Here is a 27,848-nt window from a genome sequence, read left to right on the forward strand (position 1 = left end):
TAAGTAGGAATTATGAGCTACTGTGAGAAGTATCCTGACTTGGCAGCTGCGACGGCAGCTGCATGGTCGCTCCTCTAACCTGCCTAAAAAGCCAACCGGCGAGTTGGTTCTTCTGTTTCTGGCTGCTGCTCGGGTTTTATTTAGCACCAGTTCAGGAGTTAAACCAGCTCTTTGAAATCAATAGTGTGTTCAGCACAAAATGATAAAGTTGCAGAAAGAAAGGGATTCCAAAGGGAAAACTCAAAATAAAGACATGTAAAACATGGATACATTTAAAGCTTTACATGTCATACCTGTCATATCAACATCTGCACACGTGTGTCATATCACCTTCACATTACATGTACACTAGCTCACTTTCATTGTGGGAGGTGCAGGGGCTTGTGGCAGTGAGACACCTTTCAAAGCGGAGACCACTGTTCAAGATGGTGTTTCAGTATTTGTAAGTGTGAAACCACTGGATGTTAGATCTCAGGATTATTTCCAGCCATGCATGTGGCAACAGAACCAGTTGGCCAGAACATGATCTTTTCCTAATATTAACTGAAGCTGTTTTCTGAGCGTGAGCACTGCCAAAAATTTGAAACTGAACCTAATGAGGCCTCAAGTTGCAACAACTTGTTTGCAGAAATGTCCACTGCCTACATTTATTCTGGCAATTGGGTTGTAAAGATTTTAGAACAGTGAGAATGTGAACACAGCTGGCTCTTACACCTGCTCTCAGTCCCTACAGAGTACAATTCAGGCCTTAAAGATGTCACTCCAACAGATCAAGTAATCCAGCTCATATTTGAGAACACAAACAAGTCTCTCAGAAAACCACAGAGTTCATCCTTATGATCAGGTTCATCATCAAGAGCCGGCTCTGCCGCTCCCCACAGGGACTCAACCAGGGAAGGAGAGAGAGTAAAGGTTTCTGTGTGAGCTCACAGTGGGATTTTCTAGCGATATTGTATTTTCATTCTGGTCGAGCTCTGCAAGAATGCCCCTCTCCTTGGGGTGTAACAAATTCAGACGGTCCGCACATTCAATCTTCTTTTCATTGTCTCTGTCGCTGCAACACATTTTAAATCTGAAGAGAGTCGTCTTAGTTTTGTTCACGGTAGGCAAATATTTCCCTCACTGGACACCAATACAATATTTTTCACATCTTCACACTGTGTGGAGATCCCACTGTGCCTTCACTATGCTTCCGGTTGAATGGAGTTTTCTCTTAAGGCAGTGCTAAAAAGCACATTATGTTCATATCCTAGAATGTGAAGTTCCTTTTACTACTTTCTTCTATTTCAAAATGTTGCACAAAAGTATTTTTTGAAAATCATTCCAGACTGAGAGATATATGCTAGATTTTCATATCAAATAATGTTTTATTCATCCTGCTATGACGAGTCAAAACAGGGTTTGGAATACTCCAAAGAAAAGGAAAGACGCCAACAGTGGATTGATGATAGATGTTGTATAGTATATACAGAATAGACAGAGATACATTTGGGAATAAGATAAGAATGGAAAACATATTGGTTTGGATCAGAGAACATGGTGCCAAGACAAGCACCAGTACTGAATTAACTGGATGCCATAACCATCTCTTGGTGTCATCCATGAATTAGACATTTACAAAGTCATGAGCACACACAAAAATACACACACAGACACAAAGGGTGCAGTCGCCAAAAAAAAAAAGAAAGTGTGGGGATTCTTTTGTGGACTGACAGATTGACCGATAAAGGTGCTGAAAGTAAAAATTATTTCTGTTCTTAAAGGTCCAGTTTATAAGAAAGTCATCTCATTTCCAACACATCAAATACTCTGGGATAGGGGCCGACACGACCTACAATCCCAAAGAAGAAGTATTTGACAAGTTGAAAATGAGAAAACTTTCTTACAAACTGGACATTTGAGGTGGACTTTTAAGTCTTAAGAAGGCTAGAATGTATGTGATGAGTCCTGGACGTCATAGTCAAGTCTTCTCTCGTCATGTGACTCCAGTGCAAAGGTCTGCAATTCAGTACACCTATAGAAAGTGGATATGGGTGTTGAGTCAAAGAAAAGAATGATTCCAAGAAAATATCATTTCACTCTTCTGCCTCCACTAATAAGACCCTAAAACAACACACTCACTTTACTCCCCTGCTGAATCTTTAGCCTCTTTGTTCTGTACCGTACATCATTGGCTGTATATAGCGGACACTATCATGCGTTACCAAAGCTCTTGTCTCATTATCAATATGGATATCTTCACCAGAGGGCAGACGCTGCACTGAGATAACAAATAATTCATCTTTGCTGCACAAGAAAAATCATTTCAGATGCAGCTGGGTGCACGACAGCCTCCAAGTCCTGACAAATTACAGCGCTGGCAGCTCAGTCAGTAAACGCATGCTATTTACAAGTAAACAAAAGAAAAGCTGGGGTGAAAAATACAGTGCTGAGAGGAATCACATTTCATCTGACTCGCAGCCAGGACACTCTGTCTGGGAGCACTGAGGCTCTGTCGGGTAATCAACTCTGACTCCCTCCCCTGCAAACAAATAGGTGAGAAGTGAATTGTGTGTACAAGCAAAGAGACTCTTAATGATGAGGTATATGAAATCCATTATGGATGTTCTCGTTTCCTACCTCTTACCCTGGAGAAAGAGCCGTCATTGTGTTGTTGACGCACTGGGACGAGTGTTCGGGTGGCTGGGCTGGGTGTGATTTTAATCAAGCGTATTTTTATCTGTGTGTTATTAATATGCATGGCAGAGGCAATCGGAGAAAGGGAGGGAAGAAATGAGCTGGGAGAAAATGAATGAATCAAATTAGAGAGTCTGGGGACGGGCTATGAAACCGTGATGCAATGGTGCATGATACGTGCACAGGTTGAATGCTTTATGGGTTTATGTGGAAAAAGATGAAAGAGATGACGGTGCATGCTGATTAAGTGTGTGTGTGTGTGTGTGTGTGTGTGTGTGTGTGTGTGTGTGAAATGGAGTGATTTCTTTGACAATATCCACAAATGTGCAGAGATGCTGTAATGTCACAGCGTTTCTATCCAGCAGGGGAACTGTGTGCATACTTAACACATCTTTCAGTTCCACATCAAAAAAAAAAAGAGGAAAAAAAGTCCTAAGCGCACAAAATAATATGATATCAATATTTATATAATAATGTCTTTTTTTATATTTTTTTATATTTCTTTCTTGAAGATCAACCTGCACAAAGTGCTGTCACATAAAAGTCAATTTGTAATAATATCAAAAGGATTAGTTGGGGTCTTTTGACAGTAGGGTGCATGATATACTTATGTCTTGTCAGTGTATAACCTGCAGTACATGACCGTCAGCTGTCCCCCTGTGTAGAGAAGCAACGCACAGCACCAGCAGGAAGCAGAGCAGTATACTGCTGTAAACGGTACCAGCAGCAAGACATATTTCAACCACTGCCTGCTGTGCACTGTTTTTGGACTTTCAGCGGCTGTCTGACAGCAGCTTTTTAGGTTGGCCTTCTTCTAGCTGGCCTAAAGACGTCTCACTGTTTACAGGGTAACAATGCTCACTTCAAAAGACCCAAACTATCCCTTTAATATCTGTGCAGGTTTGGGTTGAAAAACTGAGTGTAGATCTTTTAGTAGATTTTTTCTTTATAGCTTCAGAACATTTGATATGTCAAATACTGTGTTTCGCATGGTATCAAGAGGTTCTCATACTTCTGACAGCCTTAATATTGTGTATGTATTTGTTGTGTAAGTTATAACATATTATGTACATCTATGAACAAACACAAAATGTTTCTGGAACAAAGATCCAGCTGTTTTGTCACAAAGCAGTGGCTCCAGATAGATGTTTCCTTTCACCTCTAAAAAGTCTTACATCACTCTTCCCCTCTTTATTTTGATTGCTTGTAGTATTTCGTTATTATAACAAAACAGTTCAACAGTTCAATTTATGTGTTTTGTTGCCAAGACTGAGATGAGAGTAACAATTCTCATGTCTGTGTGTTAACCTTGAACACATACAGAAATACAAAAATGACATTTTGTGGTTTTAAGGGAAGTTACATGCTGGAACCATTTCTGGGCAAACAACCGGCCGGCGCACTGACTGTACGCAACTTTCCTGAACTCGACACAGCCTGAAAACAGCGACGCTCCCTGCCGACCTACTGCTCTCCCTGGAAGGAAACTACAACCTACAACACAGTACCGTGGGTGTCGATACTGAAATAAAGAACTGGGTACTCCATTTTTGGACATTACAAGCGAGAAAGACATTTTATTTTGGAACTAAGTCGATCTTTCTGAACTTGTTCGTCGCCATGTAACAACTCGAGACAATGTTTGTTGACCTGTTGAACATTTGTGTTTGTCGTCACCCTATGACAAAAGACACAACATTTTGGACAATGTGACATACTATATGTAAGAATTTAATCAGTGGGGAACTGGAGCTGTGATGTCCATCTGTACTCTCTTCAAATCCACCAAACTATATTATAAAAACAGCAATTTTACCTCACAGAACGTGGGAGTTGCTGGTCTACCGCATCCTTGATCTGTTTAATTTGTTGATAATTTAGTGCTTTAACATATCAATACATCTTTTTTAATGGACCGGAGCCCTGGGACAGACAGCTTACATGAACCCAGTGAATACAACCTCTCTACCTTAAGATGATACATCGTGCAAAGACAGCTTTATAAGAGTTTGTAGTTTTAAGCTAAACTAACCTATGCTAGACACATCCTCATCCTCAGGCTGTTAGTGGTGTATTGTTACATCCTGTTAAAGTAGATGTTTCAGATATTTACTCCACCATGTTAATATCAGTGAGGGAAGGCTAAATATAAGAAAACAACTCTCTTATAACCGTTGCAATACAACAGCACTGTGAGCTACATCAAATGATCACACAGCTGAAACCGGAAGGCCTTACTACATTGTTACTACACTGTGGAGGTCAATTCAGGACATGCTAAAGAAAATGTTGTTCACTCTAAGCAGCATTTTCATATCTTAAATCATACCAAACGTATCGGTGAGACAGTTCAACCGCAGCCAAAGGATAGTAACTGTGAAATAAAGTGTTCCTTCGAGGTTGTGAGTGGGTGGCGAGCTCTCAGCAGATATCAGACTGATGGCAGACCCTGACGCATTGCTGACATAATTAATGTATAATGACTAATCAGGCTGGTTCCTAATCAGTTCCACAACATTTCACTATTGTGGGAAAAAAAAATCCCAGAAGCTACAGCTACTTTAGCTGCAGTGCTGTCTATCTGTGAAGCTTCACCCAACTTCTCATCAACATGAGAGTGACTAGACCATGACTGGACTTTAACTTATCCTTTAATTATCATGCTGAAATAGAAGAAAAACCTCACCAACCAAAAAGTAGATGGCAAAGCTTCACTACTGCATCTACAACGAGCCCCCGAGATTCACTAGCCCACACACTGAACCGGTCCTAAAGGGAAGAAGATCTCATCAGTTGTTCCTGCCCCACATATGAGGTATTATAGAGGCTAATCTGTAGACATATGAAGCTATAAACACATTAGGAAAACTAAAAATGCAGGTTTAAGAGACAGAGGTTGAATAAAGACCAGCTTCTGTTTAACATAAAAACACACGGGTGAAACAGGACGCAAGCAGGTTTGATGAGGGAGTGGTGAGTATAGGGAGGGGGTAGTCTAAAAGACGCTGGGGAAATATGCAGCAGGCAGGTGCATATCACCGTCTTATGTTTATACTGGCCCTTTAAAGCCTTCAACCTTTCCGTCACCTTCCTGTCTCCCCCATCCTTATCCTCCCACCAACCCCACCACGGACAATTTCTCTCGCCGAGGTTCATCTCCTTTATGCTTCGCTACCCTGACATTACAACACCCCCCCATCCTCGCTTCTCCCACTACACTATGTAATTATGATAATTGCTCATAGGGGTTTGAGGAAATTGAATTTCCCATTTCGCTCTGGTTCCTTTATCCCAGCAGTTTCTCTTTGTGCCCCCCCCCCCCCCCCCCCCCCCCCCCCCACGGTTCTCTGCAGGCCTGGAGTCTGCCGCTTGGACTCTTGATCAAATATATTCTTAATGTTTGCTTAAGTGTCTTCTGACCATTTCCTCCAAAAATAGAAAAGTAATTTAGCTAATTCCCCAACACCGACTGACTCCCCAGTAAGATGTATAACATATGAGAGGAGGGAGTATTATCAGTATGAGAGTGTAATTAAAATCCAATTTAATTTCAAAGATGATTCTTCAAAAAAATCAAATGGAACAAATTATTCTTGGAGTTTCTGAGCTCTCCAGTTCAGTTGCATTTCAGCACAGCAATGGATTACCATCACAAATACACAATCTGAAACACCAACCAAATTTAGAACTTAAAAAAAAGAAAAAAAAAGCAACACTGGATCTGGTGCGGCACCATTTGTGGAGAGGTGTCCCAGAGTCACACTTCAGCATAGAGCATTTGCCTAAGTACCTGCTCCCTAAAATAGTCGCCGTGACTGCTGCGCAGCTCTCGGAGCCGGGGGAGTTCAATTATTCAAAAAAAGGTCTGACGAAAGTCTTGCCTTGCTGACAGGCCGCTGCAGCTGAATCAAACAGCCCTGCCATGCTGCCGTCAGCTGAAAAAAGCTTCCATCCCCAGAGTCAGCTTTTCAGGAATGAAGAAGGGGGAAAAAGGCACAGCTTAATTTTCCTGATTGCTTGTTTCGCAGCCAAGTTTGATTGGGTTGCTCCACTGTAAAACTGACTGAGCCAGACAAAGTCGGGGTCAGCATTAGTTTTATTGGATAACTCGGGTTTCATTACATTTTGGATCTTACTTTTGTAGTTTTAACTATCATTTCTGCCAGTTTGATAACACCACTATCCAAAGTAATTGCTGCAAGAAGAAACATGAAGTTAGATGATCAGAGTTGAATTGTAAAGCCCTTTATTTGAGTGTAAAGCCAATGAGTGTAATGAACATAAAATGTCTGTAATCAGCGGTAGACTCTGGATGTTTTAGGGGCAGAGGCGAGAAAAATAAAAAGGACACTAGACTAGCTGTATATGGTGGGTCATCAGTGTACAGAAAGGCTCAGTGTTTGTAATAGTCGCTCAGCTGTGGTTGCAAAAACACAGACAGAGCTGATCAGAGGGCAGTGCATGTTCAGGTCTGTGAGAACTAACCAATCAGAGCGGACGGGACTTTTCAGGCCTTAAAGAGCCTTCAAGGGAGCGGAGAGACAGAGAGTGAAAAGAGGTGCTGCAGCATAGACAGTGTTAGAACAACTGACGGTGGTTTTAACGGTAAACCATGTAAAGATTTTCTAGCGGACACCCAAAAACAATGATCATGAAAATGAGCATAATACGGGATCTTTAAGAACATCAGACAGTGAGTGGATATATTCACAGACTCCTTGCTGATGTATTGTAGATACACTATGGCATATGTACAGACTGCGGATGTGTCTTTGACAGGTGACAGGTGACACATTTACACCTTTTCAACCTTTTTTGGTTAGAATTTATCCCAAACAATTTCCGGGGATGGTTAGCTTGTGCATTAATGGGATGTAACTGCCTTGACTTCTGTTTAGTGACGTAGAGAGGCTCCCATCTGTGTTGTTTGTTACTCTGGTTCCCTGTTCATTTTCTCAAACAAGAAGGCTCATTTCCACTCTGCTATTGAGATTTTTCACCAAAATAACCCAAAAGTAATAAATGACGCCTCATTCACTGTGGCTTAGGGAATTCATAACCCCATTACGACTCGCTCATGTTGTTCGCAAGTGTTGTTTAACTGTCCTCGCGAGGATTCATTACTAGAAGAAACTAGAGTCGGGGTAAGCCTACCAACTACTCTATTTGACTGAGGATATGGAAAGAAATCTGAGTGATTCAACACAATGTTAATATGGTCCAAAGTGAGGGAACCACTGTGATGGTGGCACACTGCTTCTTGAGGGAAAAATGCAAAATAACCATCAGGAACCAATAAAAAGCATCATGCACGCGCGTGTGTATGCGCATGTGGGTTAGGGTGTAATTGCACGGGTGGCATTCAATGAGCAGCCTCGCGTTTTCTGACACCCTATTGACTACTAGGAGTCGACTCAGCTGGAACGCGTCGCGTGCATAATAAAACACGCCAGAGTGAGACCTGACTAATGTGGGGAATCGGAGAATACACCCTTTAACTCTTGTCTTAATGCTAAATGCCGTTCCACCTGACTTCTCGCTCCCACTCTGCTGCTGGAGAAGAGGAAGGCCTGTTAAACATTTGCTATGTACCAATGTTTTTTTCATAAGGGGGGAGGGGAACACACACTTTGCTCATTACTCTGCGGTGGTTTGGAGCAAAACTGCCTGGGCAGATACCCTCATGCAATCAACAGCTCAGAGTGAAGCACGACGTAGATTTTGTCCCAGCTGGGGTTCATCATTTTGTTAATTGGGCGACTGCAGGTCAGAAATCAAGTGCTTTCAGCTCTACAGTTAAAATTAGACCGCTGAAATTGGTTTAAATCTAGATTTTTAGAGACATTCTTTTTCCTGTTTAAATCAACATGGATTTAACCTCCCAAAAGATGAGATTATCACCTTGGTTCAATGTCTAAATAACAATAATAATTTGAGTTACATGATTCTCTTATACTGTATTCTACATCTTCTCCTCGTTAAACAAAGGTTGTTAATTTCTAATATTTCTGGAAGGATAACTGAAGGATTTCATGTCCCAGAAATGTACTTTTTCAGCTTCTACGTATCATTCTGACACAAACGCTGATTGCACAGAATAATGGCTGTACAGAAATGACACCGATCTCACTTTCACCACGCTATTCGGTCTGCCACCAGGCTGGACTTTTTTCACCGAAAAACAAAACAGCACTGAGGAAACCGACCAAAACTAGGAGAGGCATTGTTTTTCCCCGCTCACTTTCCTCCAGGTAACGGTGGAACAACTGAATTAACTGTGCAAAAGAAAAAGAACCACACTGATGGAAAAGGCAAAGAAGGTGATCGAAACCGAATTAAAACAAGAGTGAACAATCAGACGTTCACTTGATGGAGAACTCCAGTATTGAATCTGCTCCCCCGCTGGTATATATACTATCTACTATCTACTATATACTCTTACCAGTGGGACTTGAGACAGTTCACAACCAGCAGTCTTTCCACTAGACCAGTAAGTAACACAACCTGCCTACTTATTAATACAACCAGGTCCATCACTGCTTTTTCATAGCACCGATCAGGGTTTCGAGGTCAAATTGGTTTCATACTGCACATTACTCATGTTGTAATCATTCCTCCTCTCTTTACTGACCCTGACCCTTTCTGAGCCACAGCGGATGGATTTACATTTGTCACCAGGAGCACAACACCAGCAACAAACCTACAAACACTGCTAACAGGATGAAGACATGCTTGATTTGGCTAACATCTGGGCCATCCACATTGGCAGCATTTTGTTGTTGTTGTTGTTGTTTGTCTATACAGTTTTTTCAATCACCCATCTTAAATGCATCAGCTTCGGTTTTAATCCCGTAATACAGAACATGTGTAGCAATGACCCGAAGCGTGCTTTACAGATTTGTGTCTTTTACCTACAGGGTATCATAAAATGGGTTCAGAGCCACCAAACACACAGTGTCCACAGTACTGTAATGCTTTAAATCTATTTTCCCCCTCACTGCGCTTTGTGTAGCATAATCTCCATAGGCAGATGTTCATATTACAAAAATCCTCTTATGTCTGTATTAGCTTTTTTTTCTCTAATGTCTGGGCAGGGCCTCAGTTTCATATAACTTAGTGGGCACGGGACATAAAATACGACGTGGAACAGGGACTGTGTTTTTTTTTTTTTTTTTTAATAGTAAGTAAACTTCCCCTCCTCTCTGAAACAGTAAAAAACATCCACCCCAGCAGCAACTTGTTTGGCTCTTTAGTCTACACTGCGTGGCTCTATCCAGATGTGGCAGTTTAAATTCAAGAAAGCGACAAGTGTGTTTCTTCTTCGTCTTCGTCTTCGTCTTCTTCTTCTTCTTAATTGACAGATTGCAAACCAAGTTTTAAGCTGCATACCACCACATACTGTATCAGAATGTGCAGATGTTGTATTTGTAAAGTCCATTAAACTAATCTAGCCTCGCATTGTCGCCTCTTGTTATTGGACACAATGATAAATAGCTGATAATATAAATTCAGCCATCAGTGGGCCGATAATGTATTGGCCTGATCTGATATGTATCCCTAGCGTATTGCTTTTGTCTTGTCTCATATGACAGTACTGCATCAAGATGGGTTTGAAAAATCCAGACTATCTTTCGAAGTCAGTTTTACAAAATCATTGCTGGAATTGCGGGAAAAAGTCACAAAAGATTACAATGAGAACTAATATTCCAAAAGGTCACGCTGAAATAATATTTTAGTTGCAGAAATGTGAGCTGGATGATTTTTCCTCCTGAAGTGATATAAAGGTTTTTAATCTGAAGCTGCCACCCACTATAAGCACAGTTACTGCCATCAGTCTAAAGCCTGCAGACAGTTTCTGCAGGTTATTACTGCCGTATGACAGCCTATTATCTCTCTATGACAGGCCATTACCTGCACAGAGGAGCTAAGTAATGAAATAGGCAGGCGGACAGAGGGAAGACAGTGTGCTATCAACAAATCAAACAGACGCTCTATACGATGAGCCACAGGCACAGAATCCAACTCAGAGGCTACGTGTCAGGGAAGTCTCAGCCAGCCCACTGGGCTCAGAATATAGAGGGTTTTTTACCCAAGTGCTGCATTCAGGGACCAAAAAAGATGGATAAACCATCGAGAGTCAGCATGTGATTCAAATCAAAGCTGGATTTCTCAAGGCTGAACCGATGTGAATAATTTACTTTGCTGCATTTGGATTGATTGGACAGACCTTTGGGTCATTTGTCTGTAACGTTAGCTAAGCATGATGGTAATGACCAATCACCAACCCAGACTGCAGTTCATTTTCTGTTTGACCATTTAAAGAATTGATTAATCAATAATTAAAAGTTCAGAAATGTACGCTGCCAATACTGTGATAATCCATGAATAATTTAAGTTACCCATAAGCTAAACTGTGAAATATTTCCAGCTAGTAAAACGTAACCGTTTGCAGCTTTCTTCTTCTTCTTTTGACTAATAATGGTTTTGGACTTTTTGGCTTGATGGAAACAAGCAAATTTCAGACTTCTCACTGAATTGTGGTGAGCACTTCCCACTGTTTTCTGACACCTTTGACCTAAAACAATGCAGGAAAAAAAATTGTCAGATCAATCGATGGTGGAAATTGTAATCTGTTGCAACCTTAAACCTTTATCTTTACTGCATTTCTCGAGCAGTTACATTGTCTCTTCTGCTGAACAAGACTTCTCTTAGAATCATCAGTCATCAGGCTCCGTTCTCACATGTCCAAACAGAAGAAGAAAAGCCGCAGAGCTCAAATACAGTGCGTCAAACACACTTAGTGTAAATTCGCCTTAGGTTTTACGCTGCTGTTTGAAGAACAGATTTTAGATGCGAGCTGAGATTGCTTTCAAAGGGAGAAAGAAAAGAGCCTTTTCATATCAACATGTTGCAATGCAAACATTCATTTTTCATCCTGCTAAAGGGCCGTCATAATGCTCAGGTAGCGGATGGCGCCACATTTCTGAATGGGTCCGTCATGATCAGAGATCATCACTAGAGCTCACCAGCCAGTAAATCGCTTGCTGTGAAATTGAATTCATTTTCCAGGTTTTCCAATCAGTTTTTTTTTTTTTTTCTCCTTTCGGTTTTTACTACATTACTCAGCGCAGAGTTAACAGATAAGTTGTAAAAAATGTTTTGCATTCCGAACATTTTATTATTGGAACAAATGATAGCAATTTTAGCGTTTCTCTGAATGGCAGTAATCAGAGCAGGCAATCAGCAATCAGAGAGGCATTCAAGAGTGTTTGTGCATTTGAACGTGAGAGGGTTGTTTAGTTGCGTCTGCCGCTACTGTCGGCTCGTCGCTCTTTGTCACCTGGACATTTAGAGCAGCATGTCTCAAATATCGAGGACAAGCTGATCTTAATGGTGATGTGGAAAGAGACACCTATATACGTATGTACATGCACTAACATAAGCACAGTCCCAGACATAAACCCCAGTGTCAGTTAACCGATGTGAGAAGTTGATAGTGGCATAGCATACTCAGATTTACAAATGACTGTTGGTCAATATGTTTTTTTCAGTATTTATGTATGAGAAGACTCTGAGGGTCTCAAATTGGTCCACATGCTGCATCAGATTATGAGAAAATTATAAAAATGAAAATATATGTCAAAAAGAACCAGTATCGCTCTCTTACCCTAGCATAGACTCTCACACACACAACCCTGCTTGTCACATTAATTCAGTGTGGGTGAGTGAATCAGAAGAAATCCGGACAGTGGTGGTACTGTGATAAAGATTGGAAAGACGTGGCAGCCCTGGTGCAACGAAAACACCCAGAGTGAGCACCAGTGCCACCTCTCTCATCTGTCTCTCTGTCATCTGGTTTTACTCATGACTAGAATCAACTGGTTTAACAACAGCATCTCAGGTGGAACGAGCAGGTCTTGGAACAAGGTCTGGAGCCTCCCCAGAGTTTTTTTTTTTTTTTGGCAACGTTCCCGTAGGATCCCATCAACATGAAGAGCCGATGAATTTCGATGCGATTCCATATGGGGAATGTTAAACAATGGCTCCTCCTGTGCAGCGTAACGGTTCCAGCACGGTACAAATATATTCGGAAATGCGGGAATAGACCTCATACCCTTATAGTGAAGACGCTGTGAGAAAAAGGACCCAAATAGTCAATTTCTATGGCTCTCACCTCTGTTATCTACCAACATGACATCAGTAACTAAATCTATGGGACAGTATCCTTTGCAACAGGGTGTGCAGGGGTTCGTTTAAGATTTCTCAGGACTGTTTGGCCGAGGGCTCCGACACCATTCGGATGGGAAGGATCGTAGTGAATTTGATCGAGTACTGTTAAATACAATTTTCAGGTTACTTTTTCATTAATCTGTCTGCTACAGTTTGGAGTTACTTCTAACTACAGCAGTTAGTGCCATATACATTGACTGCAACATTTCAATCCTGTTGACTCGTTGCTGCAATTATGAGTAATTATTTAATGATGTAATAACAGGACTCAGAAAGGGGCTATTCAGCATAATGACTGCTTCTGATACTGTAAAGTGAGTTAATATAACCTTTGCAGAAAGGCACCAGGTGCTAATTATAAGACAATGGAAAATCCTAAAATGCTGTCGAGCAGCAGCACATCAGTAAAGTACAAGTACATGTAAACTCACAGAGTCAGTGAACTGCCTCACTCATCTCAGCAACACAACAATACGTAAAGGTTTGCTAACTTTAGCCATCATAAGCTAAGATAGACTACTAAGGTTTGTACGACCAGCAAAACTCTGGAGGGTGTTGAATTGAGGAGGAGTGTTTATTTTTTTACCGTCTCTCAGAGAGTACCATGTGCAGATCCTATCTGATCAGGTCAATTCATGGATAAGCATCAATGGGTGGTTTAAATTAAGTTTAAATTTCAATTTGTAAACTAACACATGTGCCATTTCCTCTTTCAGGTGCTACATAGTGATGCTTTAAGCAAACTTAATGCTGATAATTCTGTTATTTTATATTTTTACCATTCGTTCGATGCCAGACTTGTGTGTGATTGGAGGATTTTAGAACTTCATCATTACTGTTTTAACACGCAATAAACCCCACGCGTCCACCTCTTGGTTTTCAAATTAAAACAGGTTAACATGTAAACAGATAAATTCTGATAGTTCAGCTCGTTTTCCAAAAGTTTAAGAAACACTGGTAAGACCACCAACAAATCTCCCCTTGTTCAGCTGTGAAGTGAGGGATTTGCGGTACTAACACGGGTGATGTATGAAATGTGGGGCTACCTCTTCAAACAGCTCCAGGCTGTACGTGTTGTCGTCATCCGCGAAGAAAACCACCCCGGCGTCCCGCCTGCTCCGGTGCTGCCGGAGCCACGCGAGAGCCACATTCCTCTGTTCGGTGGCGCGTGGCATCCCGGCGCGCTTGAACCTGCGGGGAGTGAACACATGCAGGTGTGTGTACGGCACCCCGCACTTGGCCAGGAAGCGCGCCACCAGCTCCGTGCGCGTCGTCGAGTCCTCCACTACGATCCAGTGGAAGCGGGGCACCTGGCGGAAGGCGTGGGCCAGACGGGTCAGCTCCGCTTTCTGCACCGGACGGGTGTAAGTCGGAGTGATGGCGTAGATGACCGGCAGGGCGGTCTGGTTCTGGGTGCCACCGGCTCCCGGTGCGCCGGTCCGGGCCGCCCGCTGCGCCCTGCCGGCCCGAGCGGCTGCCGGAGCCCGGATCGTTCTTTTACTGTCGATATCGATCATGATGATGACAATAAGGACCCAGGGCAGCAGGATGAAGAAGCGGCTGAAAAACACTGATTTCATGGCGAGGCTGAAGTTACCGTGCGCCCTCTTCTCTCACTCACTCCATCACACACACGCCAAAAGAAAAGACTCCGGGAACCCCCTTCCTTTAAATCCCGCGATGTTGCTCCTCACAAACAAACAACAAAAGCGGACCTCTTGAGTCCATTTCAAACTATATCAAGCACAAAACCCTCCGCTGCGTCCCCCCGTCCCGGCGGGACCGTTTCCCCGGAGTTCCCCTCCTCCTCCTCCTCCTCCTGCTCCTGCTCTTCTTCTTCTCTCGGATGGGACTTAAGTGCTTCTTCGTCGTCCTTCCCTCCTCCAGCGCACTCTCTCAAAAAGCCCCCGTTAAATTCCCATGTTCTGTCGCCCCTTCAGTGCCGGTTTCCAGAGGAGAAAAAAACAAGCCGGAGCAGTGTCCCCTGCAGCGGGCGGTGAGAACCCACCGATGTGCGCCGCCGAGGAGCATCACTTGGCGAGGACGGAGCGCTGCTCTGAGTCTGAGGATAATAAGGCAGGAGGGGAGGAGCAGGTGCAGAGCAGAGGAGGGGAGACGGGATGGAGGAGAGAACCTGGAGAGAGAGAGAGAGAGAGAGAGAGGAGGGGAAAAGGGAGAAAGGCCTTGTTATGTTGTGTGCATCAGTGTCCGCTGAGAATAAAACCCAGCTGATAGAGAGAGCATGGAGACAGGAGACAGAGAGAGAGGGGGAGAGAGAGGGTAGCCTGTGCAGCTCTCAAGCTGTGTTTGTTAAGAATACATTATGAAATCAGAAAAGAAAGAAAAAAAGAAGGGGGGATTTGATCTGAGCTGTCTCGGGACATGGAGACCTCCAGGGGTCTCTACACTGATAAGACTAGAGAAAAAACAATAATTTCCAGAAATGCAGCATAGCTAATGTCAAACACGCCACTCTCACACTGTTGTTCCAAACTCAAGGCAATAACTCATGTTATAACATAACATCTTGTAAAATGTCAGGACAAAGTGGTGAGAAATAATCATAATGTGTCGACTGTGTGCAGTGACTTCATGTATGTGAGGTCCAGATTAACTGGCAGGCATTCTGGTGGTTGGATTTTTGTCACATTTCTGAACAAAACAGCAAAACATTGTAGCTGAAGCTTCTTTACGGATTGTGAAGATTTTTTTACTTTCCCTCGATTGCGTATTTTGTGGTCCTGGATGCACAAAACAGTCTATAAGAGGATGTCATCTTGGGTTTTAGGTAATTATGATAGCCATTTGTCACTACCGTTAGATGAAATGACTAATGGGATGACTGGAACGGGACCCGAGTAGACTGCATACCATCGCCAAGGCCCAAAAGAGCAATTTAATTTGATTTAATTCAATCGAGCCTAATCCAATATCGAACTCAATAGCTCTGTATCAATCTGAACCACCCATTACTGCTTGATTATAATTTAAGATCAACCAACCACGAGTACAACAAAACAATGCAGACGGAATCATCATCTCCAACATGTTGTGGAAGAATAAGGGACAGGATCCACATCAAATTGTACATATTCATAGATATCAACTAGTTGAACTGACCCAGTCGTCAAGATCCAAGCCTCATTTACCAGAGAAATGTAAGAAAATGTTGAAACATGCCCGATGCTCAAAGCTGGACAGACGTTCTATTTTGGTTACTTACTATTTTGGTTATGTCTAACTAAGCGAGTGGTATGGATCCTTACTCTACAGGCTACCAGGACGTCCGGTGCTCACACAATTTAAATACAGATTGAGCTGGAACAATTAGCCTTTACACTGATCACTCACTTTACAGAAAGTGAATTCAGTTATGATGTTTAATTCATTTTTCAAAGAAACAGCTGCTCCCAGCCTGTTGAATGTGAAGACTGCTTCACTCTAACATGACAGTGAACTGAACGTCCTTGGGGTTTTGAGGTGTTGTTTGGACAAAGCAAGCGCTTGATGGCTTCACCTTGAGCTAAAGGAACCTGCATTTCTCATTATTTTCTAACATTGTACACAAACAAAATAAAATGTAACTGCTTTAATTAAAGCTGGAGACCGACCCTTGCATCTTTTTGACTTTACAGTGACCAAATTCTACACAGCTGCCATCCACAAATAATATGAAGACAATAACTGACGATATAGGCTCTCTCTTTCCTTGTGTCACGAGAACGGCAGGGATGACGTATTTCTGTAGGCTATGACGGAAGTTAGCATCGCCCTAGTTCCTTTGATAAAGAGCCCATGGGGTTTCTAAATTGGGTTTTGATTAATTATAGAAAGTGAACTCTCTGGCAAACCCAAGTTTATGATACTTATACATTTCTTTCAGCAAGATAACCCTCCCTAATGAACACCACTTATACAGTATGTTCTTTTTGAGATGGAATGAAATCTCAGTCCTCTATCAGTTGAATTTTGAATAAGAACAGAACTCAACTAAATTCCGCCTGCCGTGTTCGGCATGATGAAGTTGGTCTCAGACGAGCTCTGCTGTCTCAAGCTTGTGTCAACCACAGACCTTATTTCAGGCATTTAACGAAACTAACCCATTCACAAAACCCACTGACTATGAGGCAAGGGAGCCGGAAGGGGGGAAAAAAAAAATGCTAAGTCACTTCCAGGTTTTAGGACTCTTTGCTCCAGCACACTCTATTATCACCCACACTCTTCAAGGTCACACAGCTGACTTCCCAGATGTGGTTCATCTGAACAGAGCCGGATCAAAAGCCACTGGTTCTATCTTGAATCCATTCAGTTTGTCTTTGATGCACATACGTGCGTGGCTTCTGGCTTACTGGTGTTCTCCACTTCAGCCGAGAAAGCTAATCATTGATGGGTAATTATGCACACAACACGGATCAAGGGATCTGTCGAGAGGCAAGAGAAGAAAAGGCACTGAACCGCACTAATAGGGTTGGTTCGCCCCAAACTAATTGCAGGCAAACAAGCTCATAATTTCACAGGATGAAAGCACCTTTGATTGTTTGGATAAGGTAGCTGCTAAGGGAACGCCGAGGGCGAGGGCGGGCGGCAGGAACCACCAGTTGTTTTTTTAAGAGATACGCTTGGCACCTTGAAACTTATCGAATGCATTGTCCCCAAAACAGAATGACTCTTACAGGCTTAATCAATCGCATGCTCTGTGATTTGGGTGAAAATCAGGTAATGGGCTAATTCAGTGGTAAATCACTTTAAAGAGAGTGATGTGATGATAGCGAGTGAGTTAACAGGCTCTATTCCGATATTAAACGGCCGCGCTTTATCAGCCGTGATTGCACATTCTTCCATCTGTTCGTACACAATGAGCAATTTGGAAATTAAGAGCACTCATCAAGCGAAATGTAATTTGAAATGCGATCGTTTTGATTAAAATTGCTTCAGATATTATTAGTAGCACAGCAGGGACACAAAGAGGAGGAACAGCATTTTTTTTCATTTCATGTACAGGACTTTGAAAACAAGATCTAAAGGGGGGCGGTTCAAAGAAATGTAAATGTATACGGAGTAATCAAGCGTTTCGAAACTTGATTTGTAGCAATTCAAATTTGCTTGGGTGGAACATGTTGACAGTGAGCAGTCGTAGGTTAATTTACCCGTTTTCTGCCATGGCGCAGTAAAAAAAAATCAGTCCAATGTGAAGTCGTGACACCTGTCTCAATCCATCAGGCTTTGTAAAAAAAAAATCTCCCATCTCCGCCCCCTGTCATGCTGTCAGACCTGTCAGTCACACCTCAAGCCTCCTTGTCACTCACCTGTCTCCACATTAGAAATGCTGTTTCATTTGTAGCGAGCGTTTGTGCTCGTCTAAGTGTGTAAGTGACAGAACTGAGGGGACAGTTGGGCCAAAAATAGACACCTTTAAATACATATTGTTGTCACTCAACCAGTCCTGCAGCAGATACAGTTTCTACAGTTCTGTTATGCAAAAGAACAGCTTTCCAACAGATTACCTCAGTCTTACAAGTCTCTCAGCCTTTACTACATCAGGTGATCATTTTTAATAACAGAAGCTTTGTCAGATGATAAAAGCAGATTTCTTTCAGGGGCAGAACTTCTTTTGAGCCTGACTTAAACCTCAACGGGCGGAAAGTGGTTTGTAAAATTAGATGTGGGCCCGAGAAAAGCAAAGAATAAAAGGGGAGGTAGCTTATATAATGAGGACACACTCTGCTGCTAATAACTCAAATCGTGAAATGTAGTCAAACCTTTAATCTATGCTAAATTTGTACCCCCAGAAGATTTCCCCCGTGTTCCCAGTGCTCCTGTCTGCGTCTCTTTGTTTACGTCTCGTCTGTGTTTTTGGTGAGGGCGTGGTCGTCCTTTCTTCTTCCTGGCTCTCTCTCCACTCACCACACACACCTGCCTGAAATCAAGCCCCGGTCTGCCCACCCGCCTCTCATCAGCTCGTCTCCTTCAGTAAACCCACCCTGGTTCCTACGTCGCTCTTCCTCAGATTGTTGCCGGAGTTGCACTTCAAGTCCAATCTAGTTTCTCGCTGTGTTTCATGTTACTAACTTGTCTCTCCGCGTCCCAGGATCATCACTCAGCTGCCAACCACCTCCCAAGCCTCCCCTAATATCCCCTGCCCGCCCTGCTATCCCCTCCAGGCTCACGCCCAGCCACAGTCCTCCATTATCCACCCTCAGCCTGCAGGTGCTGGATCTCACTCCCCGCCATTATCCTCTTATCCAGATCCCAGTTTACAACAAACCAGTGATTGAATGTAAACTAAGCAGATTTACTCAAATACTACAATTAAGTGTGGTCTTGATGAACTTGCACTTTATTTTCTGCTACTTAATACTTCTGCTTTGGAACCATTTGATGGCATAAACTGTTGGGTGTCAGTCAGCACACATGCAGATGGATTAAGGACTTCCTGACAAATCGGACACAGACTGTCAGGCTGGGCACCCATCACTCCCCCATCCGGGACACTCAGCACTGGAGCTCCACATGGTTATGTGCTGGGTCTTCTCCTCTACTCTCTCTACACCAACCCCGAAGTTCAAATATGTTCAATATGTTTTCAGATAACACTAACACAAAAGCGACGAGTCCCTCTACAGAGATGAAGTCCAAAGACTGACAGAATGTAGCTCCATCGACAACCCCCGCACTCAGAAAACTCCAAAGCAAAGGAGCTGATCACCGACTTCAGGAAACAGAAAACCTGCTCTTGTATTCACTGGAGGAGATATGGTGACATGCAGGAGCTCTTATGGACGGCGCACCCAGCCTCTCTGGTGAATCAGCGGCTCTACTTCCCGAGGACGCTGCGGACAGCTGACCTGTCTCTGCTGTCCTTCTATCGCTGCTCTGCGGAGAGCATACTCACCTACGGCATGCTAGCTGACAGAAGAGCACTCCAGAGAGTCATTAAAACAGCGCAACAAATCAGCAGCACACAGCTACCTTCACTTGAGGACATATACAGAACCTCTCCGCCAGGCCGCTAACATAATCAAGGGCTCATCTCACACGGGGAGTCACCTCTTCACTCTGCTGCCCTCTGGAAGGCACCACAGGTCTGTTGAGAACCACACCTCCAGATTCAGAGACCTGAACTCGGCCAAAAAAACTGGCTATGAGCAATACTGTCCTGTGCAATCTTTTCATATTTTATTTTTAATAACTATCTGGTGCAATACTGTATATCTGGTGAGGTGTAATAATATGCTGCTGAGTTTTATTCTTTTCAAGATGAGTGCAATATACGTTTATTACTGTACTTACACTTGCCAGAAGTACACTGAAATTTGGTTGTACACTGTGCAGTGACAATAACGGCTTTCTATTCTATTCTATTCTATTTTATTCTATTCTAATATAACGAAACATACATGTTGATATGTAGCCTATTGTGTTGAAGGGATATCTACTGAAGATATCATGCTGCCCGTCAGGCCCTGACCCATCACCATTGTAACTCTGTTGACCTACAGCCACCCCATTTGTTTGGAAGTTTGGAGTTGTTCTCTAGCTATTATGTTCTGTATCAGCCTTTGTACATTTATAATGCCCCACTGTGCACTCCCTACTTGCTTTGTCAGAAAGCTTGCTTGCGACGAGGCAAAAGAAGCTGTTTGCTCACGGTAGAAATGTAATTAATGAGAAAGGCTCCACAGTGTTGAGGGAAAACTGGAGAGTCAGGTGGCAGATTTTCTGCAGGTTTGTGACAAAGAGAAACACCTTTCACACTATTCGCACCATTGATTCAGTGCTAATATAAAAATATTGATTAGAGCAGTTTTAACTTAATTTGCTGTTTGGCCAGTTTTCAAGCTTGTGTCTCAACCTGTACTCTGAAAAAGCTTTGGAGGTTTATGTCAGCCAGTGTGTCTTTTTTCTTCTTCTTTCCATTTCTACCTGCAGAGCTCTGAGGAATGTTTGTACAGCTAAAAAAACTCCAATCTGCTCGGCATTACCTGAGCACTTCGTCAAACCGTGATAGCAGTTGGTGCAGATGGAAAAACACACACACACACACACACACACACACACACACACACACACACACACACACACACAGTCCATTATTCTTCCACCCCTGTAAATGTACACACCGGTCCAGGAACAGCTCTCTGCATCTGGCTATTAAAAGCATCACCGCTACACAAGCTGGTCCCAGTAAAGTCAACCAGGATGACTTTCAAGCACTATTACCTTTGACACAGACTTGAGTCAGCTGCCCGTCATCAGTGTAGGGTTGGATTTGTACATGCTGTTGATTTGACCCCAAAGGGCTTTGCTATAGTGACATGATGTCAAATGTCAGGATGTCTGCGTGATTGGGGGCTGCCAGGACCCTGCAGTGTGGTGACACATGGTGATGTGGAGGGCTGAGGCTCCGTGTGTGAGCGGGATGTACTGCTGGAAGATGAGGAGAGTAGTGCTCCGTCTATAGAGAGGGAGAAGACCAGGATCAAGCTCAGACTAGTGGACACACTGTAGGACTGTATTTTGTATATTTATTGCTGTTTGTCTTATCTGTTGTCCAAAAAACATAAAATATAAAAAAAATATATATATTTACATTTTAGGGCATTTAGCAGAGGCTTTTGTCCGCAGTGACTTTGGAGTATCTTGACCAAGGACGCTTCGACATGCAGACCAGGGGAATCGAACAAGCAGCCTTCCGATACCAAGATGCTGGCTCTACCCCTGAGCCACAGCCACCCACAAATAAACCTTTTCTGTCTATATTCACCAGACAGGCTTAAGGTTCATTTCTGTCCCAGTATGGATGTAAATCCTGAAGAAGCACTGAACCTTTTAAGGTAATTACTATTAACATTAAGCAATTATCAGGAGTGTGAATGTTTCAGTGGGTCTTCATGTGGGTTTTTTTTTCACGGTTTTGTAAATTACCTCATCAAGTTTTTGGTACACAAATTGTAGATACTGGCACACATGTTCAGAGATTCAATACAATGTATTACTGTAGGCAGGATGACAGACTGGAGCATACAGACAACAAGATGGAGTGAGAATCTGTCAATGCCAGGCACTGGGATGCAGAAATGACAGGGAAGAGAAGATGTGTGTGTGTTCAGACGTGTGTGTGTGTGTGCGTGTGCAGTGTGAAGGAGGCAGAGCAGCTGAATAACCCTGAGGGTACCGCACTGTCATTTCTTCAAATACGGCTGAGACAGATGATGGAAGATGGAATGTATAAAGGGAGTAAGTGAAAGCATCGCCTGTAGGGAAACTTAAAGGAAAAAGAAAGGACTGAATGAATGAATGAAAGGAAGTAAGACAGGAAGATGGAGAAAGAACAAATGAATGAAGAAAGAGAAAAGAGCAGGAAGAGGGGAGGGGAGCCGGGGCTCAAAGATTGATGTTTACTGGTGGAGAAACATCCTGCAGTGTTTGGAGTTAGACCAGCTGCTGAAATGCCACGACCAACTAACTGGAGCACAGCGGCTCCAGTGTGCACATAAATCACGGCTGAAAATGCAATTATATGATAATTCACAGCACAATTCAATTCAAGGGGACAATTCAAATCCACTCAAAAATGGCAAACCGATCACAACACATTTGTCAGCACTATTAGCATAGAAATAAGTTTCTGTCCGGCACTTCCTCAGATTGGGGGGGGTCGGACTCGATACATTCTGCGCGGGGATGAGAGGCGCCGCTTGACATTTGAATGCATCGGCACCAACAAGAAAAAAGTCAAGAGCTTAATACTGTGTTGGATGTTAAATTGGTCAGTCTCCTGACTCCTGACATTCTCTTCAATAGGGAAGACAACAGCAGATGTATGTGACGAAGTTCTTACCTCCCAGTGCTGACAGAAAAATGGTTCAACTCAGAAGGATTTAAATATCTCGGCTTTGTTTTAACTAGGAAGAGCCTCGACATATTATACAGTCTTTTTGACTCCTCAACATACAATTCTGTAAGGGATACAGTGCCCACGGATAGAAGAGTCTATAAAACTGCTTCCAACATAAAGCTTTTACAGTTTCATTTCCACAGAACGCCAAATGTTTTGCCATCAGAATAAAGATCCCATAAGACATAAGACTCTCTCTCTCTCTCAGATGTCAGGTTATATATTTTTTATACTGACTGACCAAAAACTAGAAAGAAAAAAAACAAAACCCGGCGCGTCCTGATGCAATACAATACAGCCGCCATGAAATGAATCGAAATTATAAAGCAACAATGAAGTTCAGCTTTGGTTGATTCTGTCTGAGAGATGTCATTTCTGCGAGGCCTTGGTTTATGGTGTTAGGGTCATATTGACGTGCCGTATCTTGAAAAGCAGTCTGGGAACCGCAACCATAACGACGACCACAGAGTGTAATCGGTTTTCTCCTCTGACACAGTGTCAAGAAAAACATGCAGAGAGATTCAAAGAGGCAGAACACAACACGGGACAGTTTTATTAGTTCGCGGCCTAGAGGAGTTTCTGGCGTTTGTACAGTGTTAGTATTTGTATCAAAGATTCTCTGCTGGAGGAAGGCTTAAAAATACTGTGCAATACATGATACTTTTCATGTACGGGGAAGTGTTTGGAGCTGGAACACCTCGTCACATTAATGCTGATTTTAGTTGCTGCCATGTCATGGCTATATAATGTGATCCATTCCATCGCCAACTCAGATTCCCTTATGTATTACAAAAGGGCACCAGCCTGTGATACGTGCACCTGCAATCTGTTTGGGGCTAGAGCAGCGTTCACATCTCTTTTGCCATGCAAATAATGGCGGTGAGGAAAGAGGATGCGACCAGTTGTGCAGCAATAACAATCGGCAGCGCGGCCAGTGAAGCGGTTTGGGTCGTGTGGCTATTTTTTAAAAAAAAGTCGTGTAATGTTTCCAGGAGGGAGCTACAGTAGATGTGGCGTGACCAAACACAACTGCTCATGTTTCATACTGAAGATTTAAAACGCTTGTGAATAATCAAACTACGCTACTTCATCACCTCGCAACCGGTGTAACAAACTGTAGCATAAAATAGTAACGCAATCAATGTTTAATGAATTGAAATAAGCAGTAGATATCTGATGTGAACCCGCGTCGGCGTGTTATGAGATAAACTGAGGGAGACAGCATGAAGGCCTTTTGTGGAGAGACTGAAGTGTGCGACTTTGTGTGATGCATCCCGGTGAGACAGCAAGCGCACAATAGACGGAGTTCGCTCGGTCTGACGGAGGGAAGGCAGCGTGAGACGGCCACGAGGAGGACACGACGGCAGTTTTTTTTACCCTTCCTTCCAGCGTTGCCATCGAACTAATCGGCACACTTCCTGGTTTGTCTGAGCTCAGTGTGACCTCCGTACAGGAGTTAAGGTTTTGCCTTATGTGCGACTGAATGCATGTCAAAGTCCCATTTCAGATAAAGTCTAAAAAGTGTCTTTGTGGTCTTTCAGCATCTTTGTTGCGGTTTTTCTGTCTCTTGCGTTTAATCTGTATCTGTGTGGTCTGTTTATTTGAAATATTTTTTTTAGTCCATTTAATGTGTTTTTAAAGTTGTTTTTTGTGTCTTTTTGGTTATATTGCATGTCTCTGTAGATGTTTCTCATTGGTTTGTGATCAGTTGTTTCTAATTGTGGTCATTTGTATGTCTGAGATTTCTTTGTGCCTGTGTGGTCATTTTACAGCCCTTTGTGGTCACTTTGTATCTCTTTGTCATTATTTTATGTTTCTTTTGGGTTGTTTGTGTTGCTTTATGATCATTTTGTATATTTTTGTGGTCATTATTATTACTATTAATTTTTAAATCTCAAATCATGTTATTTCTCTTTGTGGTAACTTTGTATCTATTTGTGTTCACTTTGTGACTTTGTGGTCATTTTGTTTTATCGTTCCCTGTGAGGTCATCTTGGACCTGAGCCTGGTAGACCCATTCAGTAAACCATCCATCTGTTGTGCTGCTTACACCGAGAGTTAAAACACTAACTAAGGGGCTGAGGATCCTTTAAAATGAGCTTTCAGTGGTCACATTGTGCCAGCAGGAACCACAGTTAATGCTTCCCTGAGCAGCAGGACAATGCTCGCTGGAAACATGATTATTCATGATGTGAATCAGGGCCGCCTTCTTTAAAGGGCACTCCCATGAAAAATCACGCTTGGAAAATCAATCCAAAATTGTTGGAACATGGTTGGATACATGAAAATTGATCCAGGAAAGTTTCCAACAAAGCAATTCAATTATCATAAAAATGAATTGAATTGTGACGATTGCTCAGTTCCTTTTTCTGAATAACTGCAGATTCTGCTGTTATCAACGAACACAATAAACTCATGGCTTTAATACTGCCGAGTTCATTGTTATAATAATACCTTTGACCATTTGGTTGAAAGCTTAACAATTTCAGACCTTGCGAGAAAGGCTACAGAGGATAAAATTGCCTCTCCTGTGTTCTTGGCAGAATGGCAGAACCTTGCAGTGCACTGAATTTATTCTCCGCCCGCACAATCAAATCTCCAAAAGAATAACTCTGTTTTTGTGCCTTCCTTTGCTCAGACAGACGGGATAAAAAAATGCAATAAAGATTTTCTTTCACTGCCTTGCCTGTTTATCAATTTCTCCTTTTCTTTCTCTCTCTCTCTCTCTCTCTTTCTCACACTTTTTTTCCCCTGTGACTTTTCTCGGCTTGTTGTCTTATTATTCTCCCATTTCATCTCCTTCGCCCTCTTCTCTTATTTCATTTCGTATTCATCATTCTTTCTCACTCCCTCGTTCTGTGCGCGCTGAACCATTCCAAGCTGATTTGTTTGAGAAAACAGTGCAGTGGTTTGCGGGGGGGGGAAACAAAACAGTCACAGTAGTCAGTAAAGAGCCATCCTAGAGGAGCCAAACGGCAGCGGTGACGACATCGATTTGTGTGACTGACACTGACCAAATATCTATCTGGAGCCTGTTAACGTGTACATATCTGGGTAGTGCATTTGCACATCAAGATTGCAAAATCTCAGCCTTCCTCAGTTTGTCTCAAGCACACCCCACACAGCTCCGCACGCCATACTTTTCCCAGCGACTACATGCAGAACTGGCTCACCGCCTGGCTTTTTTCTTTGTGTACAACACAGGGCTGGACTCAGAAACAAATGCTCTGCCCTGCGCTGTCTGTGCAATGACATTGATGGCTGTAGCTGTGCCAGCTTTGTTGTCGAGCCAGGACAGGAAAGTCTCTTAATCCTGCCCGGCAACCAAACAAACTGCTGTTTGACTAACCTTGAATTACTGGCAATATCTGGCCCCATTAGCACAACAGAGGAGACCTTCCATTTAGAAACACAGTGTTAAAAAAACCCCACCTCTGTGCAGTGTGCGTGCACGTGTTGTTAATTACATGTTGGGGTCAGGCTGCATGAATGAGTGTCGAGTGTGACAAGTTGAACCTGTGTTTCAGATGTCAATTTTGAGTCGGTCGGAAATCTGTTTGAGGTTCAGTGTGTTCAAATGTCTTTTTTGGTTAAGGGGCAAGGAAGGATCACTGTTGTTCAACCAAGAGGTCTTGGCTGTGAAGCCCTGAGTCAAGACCAGTGAGTTCCAAGTCAAGTCCACCAAATAACTGTTTTCTTAACAAGGTATAACTGTTTGTTTTCTAGTTCTTAACAAGGTACAGTAAAAATACATTTAACTCACATGGTGCTTTTCAAAATACTTGAAGATCCCTTTGTGTCTTTCACCAAAATTTGTGGTTTTAAAATTGTGTTGAGTTGGTTTGCTATGTTATTTGTTCTTTTACAGGTTGAAAACAAAAGCAGTGTAAAAAGTGAAAAGTCCATGTTGGGAGGAGGATGGAGAGGGACAGTCAGGTTAAACAAGCATAGGACTTTATTCCAGCAGACCCCTGCTTCTGTGTTAAACCTGAAGTCAATGGTGAGTTGTTTTAGCTCACTAGCGTAGTGAAGTTACATGATGTACATAATGTAATGTAAGTTCAGCAGACAACAGAATTACATTATTTACAGAATTGACAGTGATTTTAACCCAAACCATGATGCTTTCCTAAACCACTTAAGAAGTTTTAGTGCCTTAACCGACCCAAGTAGGGTCAGTCCCTAAATCTGGTCCCTGTCATCGGTATGTCTTGTTTGATGAGCAAAATATGATTTGATACATGGGACATTAGGGGGAAGGGTTGTATCATCAGTGTGTGTAGGACAGCTACGGATATCTTGGCAGCACTTTCCTCACACTGGCCTCGTTAACAGTGAAACTAGCCTCCGGTCATGAAGTCTTTGCCCTTTTGATCACTCCCTTCATCTTGTCCAGGGCTCGGTTGGTGTTGACGTGTGATGACCTGTAGGACCTCTTTGAGATGTAATCTGATGTAAGATCTGATCTGAAGTAATTCCCTCAGGAGATAATTAGAGTGACACCCAATCATAAGGTGCTCTAGATTAGGAGAAGAGCTCGTAGAAATGATGACCACCCCTGAGCACCACTGGTTGTTGATCATGAAGCAGAAACCTTCCGTCTTGCTCTTTCTCCAATTCTATAGTTCGGTTCAGGTTTTTAGCCATTATCTTGGAACCCTCAGAGGTAATAGCTGAGTCTGGGATCAAGGAGAAGAGCCAAGTCTGCTCCCAAGTTCGCCCAGTTTATTATCTAACTGCCTTCCAAGAAGAGTTGGTAGAGGAAGCCAGTTTGCCTTTCCTGACTGGAACTACTTCCCATGATCTTCCTTTCCTTTCACTTCCTTCATTGCCTCAGGTTTCCAGGCACAGCAACATGTAATCCAAGCCATGAATATTTCTTACTGTCCGTTGATCATGGTAAGATAGTGTTGCCCAAGAACAGTCAGATGGGCAGCAGTTGTTGCGCAGGGGAAATTAAACAGAGGTCGAGACACAGCAGCCGTCGTTAGCACCGTCTCCTCTTTGCCTTCAGCTCTGGGTCATGCTGGTGGCTACTTCAACA

General features: G+C 42.8%; 2 protein-coding genes across 6 annotated transcripts in view; one reads left to right on the forward strand and one right to left on the reverse strand.

Annotated features, from left to right (window-relative positions):
* Positions 1 to 27,848, reverse strand: part of b3gat2 (beta-1,3-glucuronyltransferase 2 (glucuronosyltransferase S)) — a 67,653-nt gene that overhangs the window by 37,265 nt on the left and 2,540 nt on the right. The window contains exons 2-3 of one of the 3 annotated variants that reach the window (XM_037123015.1): positions 21,127 to 21,361; positions 13,953 to 15,040 (exon numbers count right to left, since the gene is read on the reverse strand). In XM_037123015.1, the coding sequence (XP_036978910.1) occupies positions 13,953 to 14,486 (534 nt within the window). In that variant the 5' untranslated portion in view covers positions 14,487 to 15,040; positions 21,127 to 21,361. Of the gene's footprint in view, positions 1 to 13,952; positions 16,763 to 21,126; positions 21,362 to 27,848 lie in introns of those variants that run through there. The other 2 variants (XM_037123016.1, XM_037123017.1) reach the window with 2 other exon arrangements.
* ogfrl1 (opioid growth factor receptor-like 1) overlaps positions 1 to 27,848 on the forward strand; it is a 62,957-nt gene that overhangs the window by 17,155 nt on the left and 17,954 nt on the right. Inside the window, exon 2 of one of the 3 annotated variants that reach the window (XM_037123011.1) lies at positions 26,673 to 26,804. The exons of the other annotated variants lie outside the window; for them this stretch is intronic. The gene's annotated coding sequence lies outside the window, so the exon portion shown is untranslated. The remainder of the gene's footprint in view (positions 1 to 26,672; positions 26,805 to 27,848) is intronic. 3 annotated transcript variants of the gene reach the window in all.

The sequence above is a fragment of the Acanthopagrus latus genome, chromosome 15, assembly GCF_904848185.1.
Source record: "Acanthopagrus latus isolate v.2019 chromosome 15, fAcaLat1.1, whole genome shotgun sequence".
Lineage (NCBI taxonomy): Eukaryota > Metazoa > Chordata > Actinopteri > Spariformes > Sparidae > Acanthopagrus > Acanthopagrus latus.